Here is a 17,025-nt window from a genome sequence, read left to right on the forward strand (position 1 = left end):
GGACAGTGGCCTTTGAACTTTTAGGTTTCAGCAGCTTTTCACGGCCAATAAAACGGCAACATTTCAAAGTAACGCTTTCTACTTGGCATTTTCATTTTCTCCATTGTTTTTACTATAAGTTACTGCTAATGGGGACACAATTTTGAATGTAGAATTTCAATGAAACATATTTAGTGTAGTAAGCATGCGGCTTCTAGGTTAAAGCATAGGCTGTTGAGTGAAAATTAGCACCCAGCTTCAGCGTAATGTGAAATTTCGTGATATTTCTGTTGAAAAGAAAGGGGGGCTGTCTGAAATGCAAAAGTGACTTATTGCGCAATTTGCTGCAAAGTACCATGAGGCAGCTGTGCTATACAATGCTGAGACCAGTGGTAGCTGTCAATGTAGAATAAAAGACATATGGTTGTAGAAATCGACGCCTTAGCTATTTGACTTTACTCCACCAAATTATTCATGGTACTTCAGGTAATACCCTGGGCGTAGGCAATATCATGCTTTCTGTGATCAAAATAAACTATTGACACATACACTCAACGTGTTGCTATTGCTGCAGCTTTTTTAAACATTCACAAGCAAAGATGGTAAGTTGATTTTTGTGACTGAATACATGCTGGATTCTCCAAACTCCCATATAGGCCTAGTCTAGATTTGATCGGTATCACTGGACATGTATTCTCCCAACTTCTGTATGAGTGCCACCATACAGAAAAGAGAACATGCATCAGTCCTGTATGTATGTATGTATGTATGTATGTATGTATGTATGTCCATATGTATATATGTATGTACATGTATGTATGTTTGGTTGAGGTTTTCATATGACAACGCAGAGTTATTAGTTGTGTATACATATCTTCTGTCCTCTTGTGACACAGAGAGTCCATGCTTGCAAGGCCTTGCCGCCGCAGAAGTATTATGCCGAAAACACCAGACATGACATCTCACCCACTAACATTATACTGACGCCAGATCAACCAATCATGTTTCCTTGCTTTAACCTGTTAGTGCTGAGCACGAACGAGCTGAAAATTACTTTGGTATGATGCGACTTTGCATCAGTCCTGTATAGCTGGTTTTCATGGCTAGTGAAGGCATTAGTCCATTGTTTTGAGCACAAAATGATAAATGGACAGATTTTGCAGATTTGTAGTTTTATCCACAATATTTTCATTACTGCAAGAGTTGCTTTAAATTTATTTTATTATTGCAAAATCTTGACATGAATGGACTGTGGTATGTGTTATTACTGTTAAGCTGCTAAATAGGACTTAAGTTTGGATTCATAATACATGGTTGAGCAGATATCTTTTTTAAATGTTGATACTTGTGAAATAAATTCTCGTAGTTGTATTTTTTTCCAGGGTTCAAGGCTAAAGATGTTTTCCCCACCACTGAGCCCCCATGATGCTACGGCACAAGTGACAACCCTGAAGACATATGTCTCCCTGATTGCCGATCTTACACCAGGCAGTACGTCCCTCAGTTAAATTCAGACTGATCATTTGTTCTATATTCAAGCTCTGATGATATTCACGTTTTCACGCTCTTTTATGGACACCTACATTCATACGTGTAAATTTTGTCAGGGTATAAACTTCTGTATCTGGCTTGTCCAGTATTGCAGTTAGATCCATGTACATTGCATTAGGTTTTGGAAATGTTCCCCTTGTATACACCTTGATACGTGTGAATATTTTAGAAAAAGTGGAAAATGTGTGAGATAAATTGTCCACACCCTGGTATTTTACGCATAAAAGTATTTTCTGGCAGAGATTCTCTCAGCACTCAGCTTTTGTTTCAGTCTTAAACAGGCAATTATAGTTCTTTGTAAGTATTTTTTTTTTTTTTCACTTTTATGGATTCCGTTGAGCAGAATGATTAGGATTTGATACATTGAGTTATCTCCCCCTTCTCTTGGGTTGAGGTAGCTGTGAAGCTTTGCTGATAAGATCTGACTGCTCAGTCATCATAAATCACTTCACATAAAATGTGCATATAATAGAGGAAGATTTCAGTGGACTTTAGACATGTGCTGATGTATTTTACCTGAGGTAAAATAATGAAAACACATTTCACATAGGAAGAATTATTCATTTTTGTATGAGTTTTGGTAACACTTCTTTCTTCTTCCATGTAAAATAAGTCATCTTTTGGACGAATTTTGGTGGCACTTCTTTGTTCTTCCATGTAAACTAAGTCATCTTTTTAGGTGTTGCTGAATATCAGTGGGAATTTATGCATAACTATGTGTGTGTTTGATTCATTTTATTACATGTGTGTTTTTTTGCTTGTTTTGATTTTGTAGACCCCGCTTTACCTGAGAAGAAGCTGAAAGCAGCTCAGGAACTCAGTGAGAACTTTGAGGTGAGACTAAACCCTTGTTTTAAAAGTTGAACAAGGCAATAGCTTGATGTCTCTTTGATGTTTCAGTTTGAATCTAGTAATAAGATACTTATTCCTCTCAGGCATAACGTCATCATTTTCCGCATTTTTGAACTCAGTTTGTTTTCACAACCATTTTAAATGTAATGACTAGAAAGCCAGTTTAAAAGAAAAATTTAAAAGAATACAGAAGGATTTATGTGATGAAATTTTTTGGAGAAATCTTAATACATTTCCAACCTGCGGATGGTTGTGGGTTTCCCCCGGGCTATGCCCGGTTTCCACCCACCACAATGCTGGCCGCCGTCGTATAAGTGAAATATTCTTGAGCATGGCGTAAAACACCAATCAAATAAATAAATAAATAAATAAATAAAATAATACATTCCCACCCAATTTTCACCACCCATAAATGCTACCACTGTCATATAAATGAATAATTTGAAAAAATGTGAAGCACAAATCTACTGTTTACACGAGGTTGTAATGAAACCATCGCCCACTGTTTGTCCTTCAGCGTGTTGTGAGCTCGCCTCAGTACCCACAATTCCTACAAGACGCCATCCGCTCATTTCTCAAGATCCTAGGGGACGGCGAACCACAATTTTTAGCTGAACAGCACACCCAGGTAATTTTATATTCATGTCTTGTCACATTGGCACGTGTATGTAAACAGCTGTGTAAGCTGGCCTTTGACCTTTGTAAGTAACAGTTTATAAAGGGAAAACTCACTGAAGCCATTGCACTAGATCCAAAGGTTAATCACCCTTGAATGTGGCCAATAATAGCATTTCTTTTTTCTTTCTCATCTTTCTGCCTCGTAATTAATTACATGGTTGATCATTGTAATGCCCCTGTCTCTCCTGTGCAGCAACTGAGGAAGCTTTTGTTGGAAATCATTCACCGGATCCCGTGTAACGAACACCTGAAGAAATATGTCCAGCCGATATTGTCAGTCATGTTCAGGCTTCTGGAGGTAAGTGGATTCTGCTGTAAATACGAAGCGTTTCTGTGTTTTCTGCATTTCAATTTTTGTGAAATGTCAATTGAAATGACATAAAACTTGGATGATGCAATCTCAGGTTGTATTAATGCAGTTTACATTTTGTCACTTACTAGCCAAGAGTGGGTCATTTCCTGACTGCCATTGTTAAAGTGATAAATTTTTTTTAGTATTTTTTAGTTAAACAAGAATCAGATAATCAATTTTATTATAAGGTATGATACCTTCCTGAGATCATTAGAATTTTGCCCAACAAAGTGTATTTTTAGAGACAAATTAGATGTCATAAGATATTATTTTTGGTGCTGAAACTTACATTTTCCAGAGCGTTGTCATCCTATCTTCTACACAAATCTCAAAACACCTTTCTACAGTCAACAGAACTCTCGGAATGCTGAAAAGATGAGCAGCTTGGTCATTAACAAAGTTTTAGTGCAGTTAGGGTGTATCTGTGTGTTTTACTGTCATCTTGTGTTTTAGGTGGAGAATGAGGAGAATGTACTGGTGTGTTTGCGGATCATTATTGAACTTCACAAACAATACAGACCTCAGATGAACTCCGAGGTGAGATTGTGCTTTGAGTTTTATAGCAGTGTAACCTAGACATTGCCCTGTAAAGTGAATAGCAATTTTAACATCATAGCACGTGAATCATTTGTTCTCTCTTCCAAATGTTGTCAATTTAAAACACGAAGTGTATGTGAGAAGATCTGCCAGTAACCTGCAGATGGTGGTGGGTTTCCCCTGGTCTCTACCCAGTTTCCTCCTACCATAATGTTGGCCGCTGTCGTATAAGTGAAATATTCTTGAGTACTGCGTAAAACACCAATCAAATAAATAAATAAATAAAACATTCAGCTTTGAATGTAATTGATACTCTGATGTTTTTCAAGTTTTCTGAATTCTTGGGTTCATTGAAAGCTGTCATTTCAAGATACGCCACCATGTAAACATGCCTGAAGGTTGGGGAATTAGTATGCTTTGGTATGTCTTGTGTCAGAAATGAGCTTCTTTGTCCGATGTCACCCGCCACGCTTTATGAATCCATTTTCTGCTGAAGTTTTTTTGAATAATGACTTAGATGATACATCACCCAAGTACAATGAAATTTATGATAAAAATTATGAATGTTAAACTTAAGACATTGTTTGAATCGAGTCTACAGCTGGAACCACTGTTTATTGACTTTTGTATTTTATTTTTGTATAGATTGAGAGATTCTTACTATTTGTTAAGAACATCTACAAAGAGTTGCCCAATCAGCTGCCCAAGATATTTGAACCGCATACCCAGATGAAGGTGAAGGACTTATCTGAGGTGAATATAGAGGCATTGCTCCAGGAGACCTTCACCGTGACCTCTATCCCCACAGACAAGACCAAACAAGACGGCCAGAGTACCACGGTAAGGATAAGGGGTGGGAACATCTCAGCTGGCCTGTCAGTCAGGAATAGTTTCATGTAGCTGACCAATCACAACAAGTAAACAGAGGTGATTTACATAAAACCTCCTGATTTAACAGCTGATTTGTAAATACCATGACTGTGTATGTCAGTGTGTATTGCTGTGGTATTTAGAAGTACTCTTATCAAGTATGGATACATGAAAAGGTGTTTTAGAACGAAAAGGATGGCTTTAAGTCAAATGAAGAAATATTTGCTTAAAAATTGATTTCTGTTTGATATTTGAGGCGAATATTCTATTTTGTACAAATTTTCCATGAATGATTGGGAATATTTGGAAATGATGTCATCTATGAACAGACTGGGAACGTGGGACTGGCTAGCAGCCTGAATTTGGGCTCTCCCCCCAAAGGTGTTTTTCTGATTGCAGGTTTCATTATGTGGGCACAAATGACGTTGATAGATTTCACTGTTGACGTCACGATAGCAGGCTACTTAGTTTCTGGACTGATCACTGAGATGTCTTGAAAATTAGTATAAAGCCAAGTTTTTGTTTTCTGTACTTTTTAGTTAGGTGGCATCGTATACTTTGTATTTATAAAAAAAACACCAAACGTTTTATATATCCTTTGTAGTGACCTTATCATTTGTGTTACAGTTCACGGTGATCCCTAAGGCTGTCCTCTCCCTGAAGGTGTTGGCTGAGCTGCCCATCATTGTGGTTCTGATGTACCAGCTGTACAAACAGAGTGTCCACCAGGGAGTTGCAGAGTTCATTCCCTTGATCATGACTACCATGACTCTCCAGCCATCCCCACAGCACAGGTAGTGTGTGCTAAGAGTGAGGTTGACGAAGTTTTGAGGCAGTTTTGCCAAGTGGTATCTTCTGGTGTTGAAATTAAGACATATCCGCTGAAAATCATGGCGGAAATCCTTAAAAGACATGTAAATGTTTGGAATCTTGTCATCAAAAAGAGAAAACAAATCAGTGCATAGCTGAATTTGATATGCCTAATAGTAATGGGGGAAAGGGTAATTGTTGCTGTTAACAGTTGTTAAAAGTTGATACTACCCTTATTACCTCTTCACATACAAAAGAGTAACTTTCAGTGCAGTTTGTGCTCATTTAAAACAGGATTTCTTATACATCAAAACTTGATTGGTTCTCAGATTTAATTAAAAACTTAAGCATTTTTTCAAAGATTTTGCAGGAAAGCAAAAAAAAAAAAAACTGCTGTAATGAGCAGGGTCAATTTAGATGACGAGCCAATGGGATCATATTTTTCCTTGTCAATCACAGAACAAGCCCTGCCTTCAACAAGGAAGTGTTTGTGGACTTCATCGCTGCTCAAATCAAGACTCTGTCCTTCCTGGCTTACATCATTAAAATTTACCAGGTAATTTGGATTCTTTCAGAACTGCTTTGAAGTAGTTTGGTTCATCTGTATCCTACAGACTGTCCTGAAAGGAAAAAATATGTGATAACAATGTGCAAACATCTCAAGTATGATGTAACTGTTAACAGTGTTAATTAATGACTCTCCAGTTTTCTGCCGTTGCTGGTTCAGGTATATGGTGCTTAGCATACATGTAAACAAGAATCCCACAACCAGTGATGAAAATAAATTCGGTGAAATATAACTGGAAAACCATAAAAGATGTATGCCTAATTGTTTGTTATTAAGGAGCTGGTGAATGAATACTCCAGCCAGCTTGTCCATGGCCTGCTGGGATTGCTCTCGCTCTGCCCACAGGAAGTTGCCCATCTGAGGAAAGAGCTGCTGATCGCGGCAAGACACATTCTTGCCACAGATCTTCGCAATAGTGAGTGCCACACCCAGTAGATACCTTCAATCTTGAACCAAATATCAACTTTAAATGGAATTTATCTGCAAACAGTAAAATAAAGCAAATAAATAAAACAGAAAATTGAACATTGAGGTGAAAGTACGTTGGCTATGTTGAAAACTATAGAGCTTAACGGAATGTGTTGTTTTGCTAATCCAGACAGAATAATGCTCTTAAAGTAAACACCTTTTTTACAAGTAAAAAAACTTTTTTTTTCTTAAATTGTGAATAGTTCTGCACGGTATATTTACAGCGTTTTTTTTCGTCTGTCATGTCTGCATCCAGTTTTATATCATAAAAATTTTATTTTTGGCTCAAGGCTAATGTTCCACCTGAAAACAACAATAAACCATTTAAATGCCTTTTTGTTTTTGTTTTTTTTTCAGAATTTGTTCCTCATATTGAGAAACTTTTCAATGAAAACATTCTGATTGGCTCTGGCTGGACTACCCATGAGTCTCTGCGGTATGTATGTAAATGTGGATAATGTGGCATGTAGTGTATATTGAACTTTTCTGTCACATGGAAGTGCGTGGTTTTACCATGAGTTACGTTTAAACAATTACTTGGTTCTACAAATGGACTGGTTGGCTCAGTGATCTAAGGCACTCTCAAAGCAGTCGACATGCTTTTGTTCAAGGAGATTGTGTGTTTCAACCCAGGTCCCGCTAGTTGCAGCTTTGATTATCTTATGCCAGTAAATCAAGTGATTTGTTGGGTTCCTGGCGCTAATATGACAGCCTTGTAAGTAAAATGATTTTTTTTTTTTTTTGATTGGTGTTTTACGCTGTACTCAAGAATATTTCACTTATACGACGGCGGCCAGCATTATGGTGGGTGGAAACTGGGCACAGCCCGGGGAAAACCCACGACCATCCGCAGGTTGCTGGTAGACCTTCCCACGTACGGTCGGAGAGGAAGCCAGCATGAGCTGGTCTTGAACTCACGGCTACTGGGTCACTACGCTGCGCTAGCGCGCTAACCGACTGAGCCACGGAGGCCCCTCAAGTAAAATGATGAGTATGAGTATAATCACCTTTGTCAAATAAATGAATAAGTTACTGCGTTCGTTGGTGAGACTAATGTGGCTGAACTACATGTTGTTCTGTTGGCAGGCCACTGGCGTATAGTACCCTGGCTGACCTGGTCCACCATGTGCGCACGGCCCTGCCCCTGAATGACCTCTCCCTCGCCGTGAACCTCTTCTCTAAGAACGTCCATGACGAGTCCTTACCCAGCAGTATACAAACCATGTCTTGTAAGCTGCTGCTTAACTTGGTGGAGTGCATTCGTGGCAAGAGCGACCAGGAGGGAGGCAATGTAAGTCAGGCTGGGATGTCATGATTCTGGGGAGGAAGGGATAGCACGAATAAAGGAATGAACAGGACTGGGGACGGGTGGGAAAACGGAGAGGAAATAAGCTGATCATTACTTGTTTTGAGCTATGGGTCAACCTGTTCAGGTGATTCTAGTAATGCCAATCATCGTTGAAAAATTGTCAATGTTTTGTGCAGAATCTTTCCTCACTTTGCATCATTATGTTGTCTCTATACATGTGTTTTTCATGCTCCATTTATTTTCAGGGGAGAGAACTGTTGATGCGAATGCTTGAGGTGTTTGTGCTCAAGTTCCAGACCATTGCCAGTCTACAGCTGCCACTGATTCTACAGAAGTGGTGAGTGCAGTGTCTTGTCATCATGGCCAAATTTGCATACGTGATTTTTCAAATACTTCCTTTTGTTCTCATCAATATGCCAGGCAAATGTGAAGTAAGATCTGATTAATGATTGTGGAGAAACGTGTAGGATTAGACATACTTACAGACATACACTCTACGTACACTCTACACACATTTTACATACACTCTACATACACTTTACATACACTCTACATACATGCATGCACTCTACATACACTCTGCATACATGCATGCACTCAGAAAAGGATTCCTTCCTCTACATGTGGGTCGTCCCAACATAATTCTGGCTGCCGTCATATAAGTGAAATATTCTTGAGTACGGAGTAAAAACACCAATCAAATAAATAAATAAATTATTCTTAGATGGGATACATGTAAGATATGAATACTTCAGCATGGTCCACCATTCACACGAGAAATATAAAATTGGCTAAGACAGCTGTGTTTGGCATGTTTCATGATAGCTGTGCATTGTGAAAAATTCTTTATCCATGCTGACCCCATTAAATATTAACGTCCTACTGTTACTGACAAGATTTTATCATGGGGTGTTCTGTTGACATCAGCTGAATAAACACTGACATTGAAATAAAATACTTAGCAGTTCCTTGTCTGTGAATTTCTGGTGGTTTTGTTACCAGCAAACAGCAACAGCAGCAGCAGGAGAACAAACTGGCAGAGCTGAAGGCGGCTACAGACGGGAAGTTGACCGAAGCTCAGGGGGTGAAAGAGGAGGGGAAAGGCTCGGCCCAGGGGTCAGGAGAGAAGGACAGAGAGGATAAGAGCCCTGTAAGTCAGATCAGTTGTGCCTCACTGTCCGTCTTGTGTCTTTTTTGCACGTTGCCGTTGTATACTGTGTTTCACTTCAAGCATTTAACATGTTTCAGGTAACACACTTTTAATAGAAACTGCCTGCAGAGGTCATACGTGGGAAGGTTAATAATGACAACCTGCAGATGGTTGTGGGTTTCCCCCGGGCTCTGTTCGGCTTCCTCCCACCATAAAGCTGGCCGCAGTCATATAATGGAAATATTCTTGAGTGTGGTGTAAATCCAATCAGATAAATAAAGTCTGCTTGTCTGTCAGTAACAAAAAAAATGTTTTAGAGGATACATGAAAAAGAACTCTGAAACGTCATCGGTCTGAAAATTTCTGAAATTGACATAGATGAACTTAGGTAAAGGGGACCAGCTTTATAGCACCCCAAATTTAGCCCCCACCAACCAGGGCAGAATAGTTAATTTTATTAAGAAGTGAAAACCAATCTGTTTTATGCATCCTTCAAAGTTGGGAAAAAGCCCTCAAGAGCAGATGGGTGTCAACCGCTTCACATCTGAGATTGGTAGGACTGGCTATAAAAACTCTGCTTACACTGCTGTTCATTCTGGATGATTTCTGGAGACAAGAAAATTGGTTATGTTGTTTGGCGGGGGTGGGCAGGAAGGTATAATTACTCAGCTACCTATTTGCTATCTATTTTTGAAATCCAGAAATCGACAAATCCATCCATTGTTGCCCTGGATTCACCTACAAGTATTCATCTCTAAATATTTGACGTTGGAAAAAATTTTTTTTGGAAAAAAAATTTTTCACCTTGAGAAATACAGCTTTATGTATTGATTTCTCAAAAGATTGCTGTGAGAAGTAATGGGTTTGAGAACTGCAGAATGTCTTTGTACAGATACATTGTGTGTTTTGTAGGCCCATAGTCGCTTTGGAGCCGGATCAGCCCAGTCAACGACCTATTCTGTGTCGGACTGTCGCAGTTTGGTGAAGACACTGGTGTCTGGGGTGAAGACCATTACCTGGGGGGTTGTCTCCTGTAAGGTCACAGGGACAGGTGAGTTTTCTGAGGTAACAAGTGGAATTGTCTCAGCCAAGACACTGTAAAAATACACAAAGAAAGAGAAAGCAGTGTTTGAAGCAAAGTAAAATCGTTAAATATTACTTTTAGTGTTGAACCTTTTGTTTTTAAAGTGGAATATTAGCCTACCTTGTAAACAAGTCTTAAAACATTCAGTTGTGGTGTGTTGATACCTGTGTTAAGACCATCTGACGACATGGTTTCAGATGCATCCCTGATTCAGAACAAGCAGTTCCAGCCTAAGGAGACCCTAGTGTTTGTGAGACTGGTAAAGTACGCCCTCCAGGCCCTGGACATTTACACTGTTAATATGACCAATACTGGGCAAACAGTCATCAGACCGTCCTCGTAAGTCAACTTTAACCAGCGATTGATTATTTGTTTAGGAATCAAGATTTCTTGTAAGACATTACATGTGTTGATGATGGGAAGCTCACAGCTTATTGCAAGACGAGTCGTCTTGGTGAAGCAGTGCTAGATAAAAGAGTCATGGAAATCCGTCCTGCAACAAGGAGGCACATTACATGCACTCTAAGGACTCTTTCGTCGTCGTATGACTGAAAAATTAAGTAGGATGTTAAACACCAAGCACTCACTCACTCTACTGCAAGACGTTTTTGAGACAGGAAGTCTAGAAAACTTCAAGCTGATATTTGTCATTGGTTTCAGTTTTATGATTTGTGTCTGTTAAACAAAGTCTTTTGAGGACATTGCTAAAGATTTTAGATACCTGTAAAATCGGGAATGTTTTCTGCCTCATTCGGTAATCTTACAAACGCTATCATTATGACTGGATCTATGAAGTCTGTAAGAAGTGCATTTATGTCCATTTTTCAGTACACAACCTGTAAGGACTAAGGAAGAGAAGGAAGTTTTGGAACATTTTGCTGGCGTGGTAAGTTGTGTTGATCATACTTTATTCTGTAGAGAAAAAACATGACCTTGGAACAGTTTAATACATTTGAAATTTATGTATTTTGAACTTCTGCATCAATAACATAATTGTAAAAAGCAAAAAGAACTTGTCTGGACACACTGTTGAAATTGCATTTAGAATCAAACTTTGTGTTTAAATCTATAACTGTTTATTTCCATGTGACATATACAGTAATCTAATACTCATAACATACATTCTGTGATAAATATTGCGGTTTCTACTTTTCAGTTCACAATGATAAATCCTCAGACGTTCAAGGAAATCTTCTCCACCGTCATTGAGGTAAAGATTCCAGCTTGAAACATTTCTGATGCTAAACTTTGACTACTTCCCTATTTTACAATCCCCACATTTAGTATATTTTTTTTTCAATTGCTTGTTCTTTGCATAAAAATGACATTTTACTAATACATTTTCTGCATTACCCAAAGAATTAAAGTATATGCTACAAATTCCCCCAAAAAAAAGAAAACTTAGCATTTTTGGTCACTTTCTTAAAAATAGATGTAGAAAGTAGCGAATTATATCTGACTGAGCAAAGGGAATGTCTTGTGATTATTTGTCGGAGACAACCTAGGTTTTTTTCATGGAATCTCTTGTCGTTTTTGGTGTTTGTTACAGTACATGGTGGACAGAATCCATGCTAACTATGCCCTCCAGGTGAGACCCAGTCTTATGTTCACGATGAGCTTCAGTGCAAATATACGTATACATTATTATTCCTGTCTCGATCAAGGCCTAGTGGTTAAGATACTTGTCATTCAATTACTAGATAGGTTTAAAGTGTCAAGATTGTCAAAAAATGCATATTTAACTTTTCTTTTATTCTATCACTATCGTTGATGGATACATCAAATTCAGTTTGTAAGCATGGGTATGTTTAAGCATGATTTTCTCTACACATTTTTTTTCGCTAGGAGTAAGCAGATCCAATCTCTGTGCTGTTTGGTTAGATGTGTGAAAATTGGCAAAATTATTATTGAAAGAGATTTCTCAACAAAAACGCTCAAACTTGACATATACGTGTACTGTACTGCCAAGACAATGTCTGTGAACTTTGGTTGCCTAGGTGATTGTGAACTCGTTTCTTGCCAACCCAATGACTTCGGCAACCTTTGCAACGATCCTGGTGGAGTACCTGCTGGCCAGACTGGAGGAGATGGGATGTAAGTACATGTGTTTACATGTATGGTGATATGTTAGCCATGTGGTGGTGCAGTGTCTCTACTCAGAAAGCCAGATTCTTGTTTGGTTAACGATAATATCTTTATTTGTTGAAGGTAGCTTGGTCAACTTTTACAATGAATCTTGTTCCTAAAGGCCTCCACGCACAAAACAATATATAGGAAACAAAAATAAAAATATAATGCAAATCTAACGCAACACTGAGAGCAGTGGTCTGTATTTTTGAGTTAGGATGGTAAACATTTATTTATTTATTTGATTGCTGTTTTACGCCGTACTCAAAAATATTTCACTTATACAGCAGCAGACAGCATTATGTTGGGAGAAAACCGAGCAAAACCTGCCATGACCACCTGCAGGTGGCTGAAAATTTTTTGAGTCAACTCTATACCTTAGTCATTGCGTCCTGATTTTGTTGATTATAGACTAGGGGAAATTGTGTGGAAATAATACCATGTAACAAGGACAACTGAAACGATAGAAGCTAATCTAATTCTGTCATCTGTTTTCACATTAATTAACTCAGACGAACAGTTAGCCTTGTACCATGTTTCCATTGACCCTATATACCCATGTACCATGTTTCCATTGACCCTGATATACCCATACACCATGTTTCCATTGACCCTGATATACCCATGTGCCATGTTTCCATTGACCGTGATGTACCCATGTACCATGTTTCCATTGACCCTAATATACCCATGTACCATGTTTCCATTGACCCTGATATACCCATGTGCCATGTTTCCATTGACCCTAATATACCCATGTACCATGTTTCCATTGACCCTGATATACCCATGTGCCATGTTTCCATTGACCGTGATATACCCATACACCATGTTTCCATTGACCCTGATATACCCATGTGCCATGTTTCCATTGACCATGATATACCCATGTACCATGTTTCCATTGACCCTAATATACCCATGTGCCATGTTTCCATTGACCATGATATACCCGTGTACCATGTTTTCATTGACCCACATTTACTCATGTACCAGGTCTCCATTGACCCTGATATACCCTTATACCATGTTCCTCTGACCCTATATGCCCATGTACCATGTTTCCATTGACCCTGATATATGCATGTTCCATGTTTTCATTGACCCACATTTACTCGTGTACCAGGTCTCCATTGACTCTGATTTACTCATGTACCATGTTTCCATTGACCATGATATATGCATGTTCCATGTTTCCATTGATCCTAATATGCCCATGTGCCAAGTTTCCATTGACCATGATATACCCATGTACCATGTTTTCATTGACCCTGATATACACGCATGTACCGTGTTTTCATTGACGCTGATATACCCATGTACCATGTTTCCACTGACCCTGATTTACCTGTGTACCAGGTCTCCATTGATTTACTCATGTACCATGTTTCCATTGACCATGATATATGCATGTTCCATGTTTCCATTGACCATGTTTCCATTGACCCTGATCTTCCCATGTACCATGTTTCCATTGACCCTGACATACTTATGTACTATGTTTTCATTGACCCTTATATACCCATGTATCATGTTTTTATTGACCCTGATATATCCATGTGCCATGTTTCTATTGACCCTGATCTTCCCATGTACCATGTTTCCATTGACCCAGATATACCCATCTACCATGTTTTCACTGAACCTGATAGACACATGTACCTTGTTTCCATTGACCCTGATATACCCATGTGCCATGTTTCCTTTGACCCTGATATACACATGTACCATGTTTCCATTGACCCTATATACCCATGTGCCATGTTTCCATTGATCCTAATTTACCCATGTACCATGTTTCCATTGACCCACATTTACTCTTGTACCATGTTTCCATTGACTCTGATATACCCATGTACCATGTTTCCATTCACCCTGATATACACGTGTACTGTGATTTTCTATTCCTCTGTTTTTAGCAAACCTGGACAGGTCAAACCTGTACCTGAAACTGTTCAAGCTCGTGTTTGGGTCTGTGTCTCTCTTTGCACAGGATAACGAGCAGATGCTCAAGGTAAACGATCGTTGTTTAGGTGCACCAAAGTGTGGGGATTTATGTCCAGTTTGGGGCACTTAAGTAATAGTGTAAACTAAGCTGCAAAAATGTATATCATGCAGTTATAATCATTCTGGAAAAACTTGAAAGACCAAAAATGTAAATGTTGTGTTTCATTGTGAATGATAACTGATATTAAACTGAAAGGAAGTGATCTTCTTAAGAGTGTTTAAAGTATGTGAATGCTATGGTGGGCTTTATGAGCCATACTGACAGTATCTAGGAACTCTGACATCACATCAGCTCTATGGTGGGTTTATGAGCCATACTGACAGTATCTAGGAACTCTGACGTCACATCAGCTCTATGGTGGGCTTTATGAGCCATACTGACAGTATCTAGGAACCCTGACATCACATCAGCTCTATGGTGGGTTTATGAGCCATACTGACAGTATCTAGGAACTCTGACGTCACATCAGCTCTATGGTGGGCTTTATGAGCCATACTGACAGTATCTAGGAACTCTGACATCAGATCAGCTCTATGGTGGGCTTTATGAGCCATACTGACGGTATCTAGGAACTCTGACATCAGATCAGCTCTATGGTGGGCTTTATGAGCCATACTGACAGTATCTAGGAACTCTGACGTCACATCAGCTCTATGGTGGGCTTTATGAGCCATACTGACGGTATCTAGGAACTCTGACATCAGATCAGCTCTATGGTGGGCTTTATGAGCCATACTGACAGTATCTAGGAACTCTGACGTCACATCAGCTCTATAGTGGGCTTTATGAGCCATACTGACAGTATCTAGGAACTCTGACGTCACATCAGCTCTGTGGTGGGCTTTATGAGCCATACTGACAGTATCTAGGAACTCTGACGTCACATCAGCTCTATGGTGGGCTTTATGAGCCATACTGACAGTATCTAGGAACTTAGACGTCACAGCATTTTTTTTTCCTTATCTTCACGAGAAGGAAGGAATTTTTTGAAACATTATTTCAGTAATCTTTCACTCATAGGTAAAAAGAGTTATTCCAGCATGCTGTGTCATGATTAGAGTGGGATGAACTTAATGTGACGTCAGAGTTCCTAACCTCTGATAGAAAGGTCTATAGCCCACATTAGAATTCAAATGTTGACCCTTTTCACAAAAATCTAAAAAAATAAATGAAATTGTATTTGTGCATAGTTTTAAGTGGCCTATTTAGTGATGCCTACTTTGATTTTTAGATGTCTTTTCCTTTAACTGTTGTCAAATAACCAAAATTAGAATCAAGTTTAGAAGTTTAATCTGGAGAACGATTATGGTTGAGATACATGTAAAAAAAAAAAGTAAAAGTAAGCTTTACTTACATGAGGACTAACGTGCCCGAACTCAACTCCTCTGCAGAAGTTAGTCCTAGTCTCTTACGGACATACAGTGTTTTTTTTTTTAAAGTCTTAAATATCAGTTGGAGTTATTTCTATAATCTGCAGCCTCACCTTCATACGATTGTGAATCGCTCCATGGAGCTGGCAATGAGTGCAAAGGAGCCGTACAACTACTTCCTGTTACTGAGGGCCCTGTTCCGATCTATTGGAGGAGGCAGCCATGACCTCCTGTACCAAGAGTTCCTTCCCCTGCTGGAGAACTTACTACAAGGTATGTGTACAGTTATATGTGGAGGCTTTGGAATGACTTTCGCTTTTACCAGTGAAGCCTAGAGTTTGAATCATGTTTCTGTAGAACAAACCAGTTTATGATTTACAAATAAGGAAAGTAATTGCATAAGAACTCGGTTGGTTTGGCTGCTTACACCATTATCAAGCAAAGGAAGAATAATAAAGTATGTATTTAAGAAATAAGTATAAATATATATATATATTGTAACATTATTTAATGATATTATGAAATATTCACCATGATTCTTGGCATGAATTAAATAAAGCACAAAGTCACCTCTGGGATTATTTAAGGTTTTCAACCTTCAGAAAACAAGTTTGTTTGCCCTGCATAGAATGTTACCTGTAAATCATATGTATTTATATCAAGTATGCAGAATACAATCAAAATAACTTCATGCACTGAATTAAAATGACCTAAAGTTTTGTCATTTAAAGGATGGTATATTTTGAGGGAATTAATTGTCATAAATTATTACTTTTGGTGCGAAAAGTTACATTTTTCAAACCCATAGGATACATCCATGACCTTGAGAAACTACAGTTGACAGATTTTGCTGGTGTTGTTGTTGCACAGGTCTGAACAGTCTCCAGAGTGGGCTACACAAACAACACATGAAGGACTTGTTTGTAGAGCTGTGTCTAACAGTGCCGGTACGACTCAGCTCTCTCCTTCCCTACCTACCCATGCTAATGGACCCTCTTGTTTCAGCCCTCAATGGCTCGCAGACCCTTGTTAGTCAGGTGAGTCCATGTTAGAGGTGTATGGAAGTCAGGCAGTGGTAATCAGTCAACTCCCAGAATTATGTTAGTGGGAATTAGCTGGCAAATCTGGTTAGCTTAGCAGGGCAAGTTAAGAGTGTGGGATGGGAGTAGCTTTCTGGTACTTCCTTTAGCAGTAGCATGAGAGAATTTCAAATTAGCTGAGTTGGTAAACTGCTGGATTAAGGACGTTCAGGTCTGGGTTTAAATCACATTTAAATCCATCAACCATTACTTATCGTGTATCAATGTAGTTG

At 38.8% G+C, this 17,025-nt stretch overlaps 1 protein-coding gene across 1 annotated transcript in view; it reads left to right on the forward strand.

Moving 5' to 3' along the window:
• The window catches only part of LOC135478305 (transformation/transcription domain-associated protein-like), an 86,422-nt gene that overhangs the window by 1,430 nt on the left and 67,967 nt on the right, over nucleotides 1–17,025 (forward strand). Inside the window, 22 exon segments of the mRNA XM_064758580.1 lie at nucleotides 1,362–1,470; nucleotides 2,306–2,364; nucleotides 2,900–3,010; nucleotides 3,254–3,358; nucleotides 3,866–3,949; nucleotides 4,595–4,789; nucleotides 5,447–5,613; nucleotides 6,089–6,185; nucleotides 6,474–6,612; nucleotides 7,023–7,101; nucleotides 7,752–7,956; nucleotides 8,220–8,311; nucleotides 8,977–9,124; nucleotides 10,037–10,175; nucleotides 10,406–10,547; nucleotides 11,037–11,094; nucleotides 11,365–11,418; nucleotides 11,758–11,796; nucleotides 12,206–12,302; nucleotides 14,255–14,349; nucleotides 15,821–15,986; nucleotides 16,584–16,750. Coding sequence (XP_064614650.1) covers nucleotides 1,377–1,470; nucleotides 2,306–2,364; nucleotides 2,900–3,010; nucleotides 3,254–3,358; nucleotides 3,866–3,949; nucleotides 4,595–4,789; nucleotides 5,447–5,613; nucleotides 6,089–6,185; nucleotides 6,474–6,612; nucleotides 7,023–7,101; nucleotides 7,752–7,956; nucleotides 8,220–8,311; nucleotides 8,977–9,124; nucleotides 10,037–10,175; nucleotides 10,406–10,547; nucleotides 11,037–11,094; nucleotides 11,365–11,418; nucleotides 11,758–11,796; nucleotides 12,206–12,302; nucleotides 14,255–14,349; nucleotides 15,821–15,986; nucleotides 16,584–16,750 — 2,532 coding nt within the window. The 5' untranslated portion in view covers nucleotides 1,362–1,376.

This window comes from Liolophura sinensis, chromosome 11 (genome assembly GCF_032854445.1).
Source record: "Liolophura sinensis isolate JHLJ2023 chromosome 11, CUHK_Ljap_v2, whole genome shotgun sequence".
Taxonomy (NCBI): Eukaryota; Metazoa; Mollusca; class Polyplacophora; order Chitonida; family Chitonidae; genus Liolophura; species Liolophura sinensis.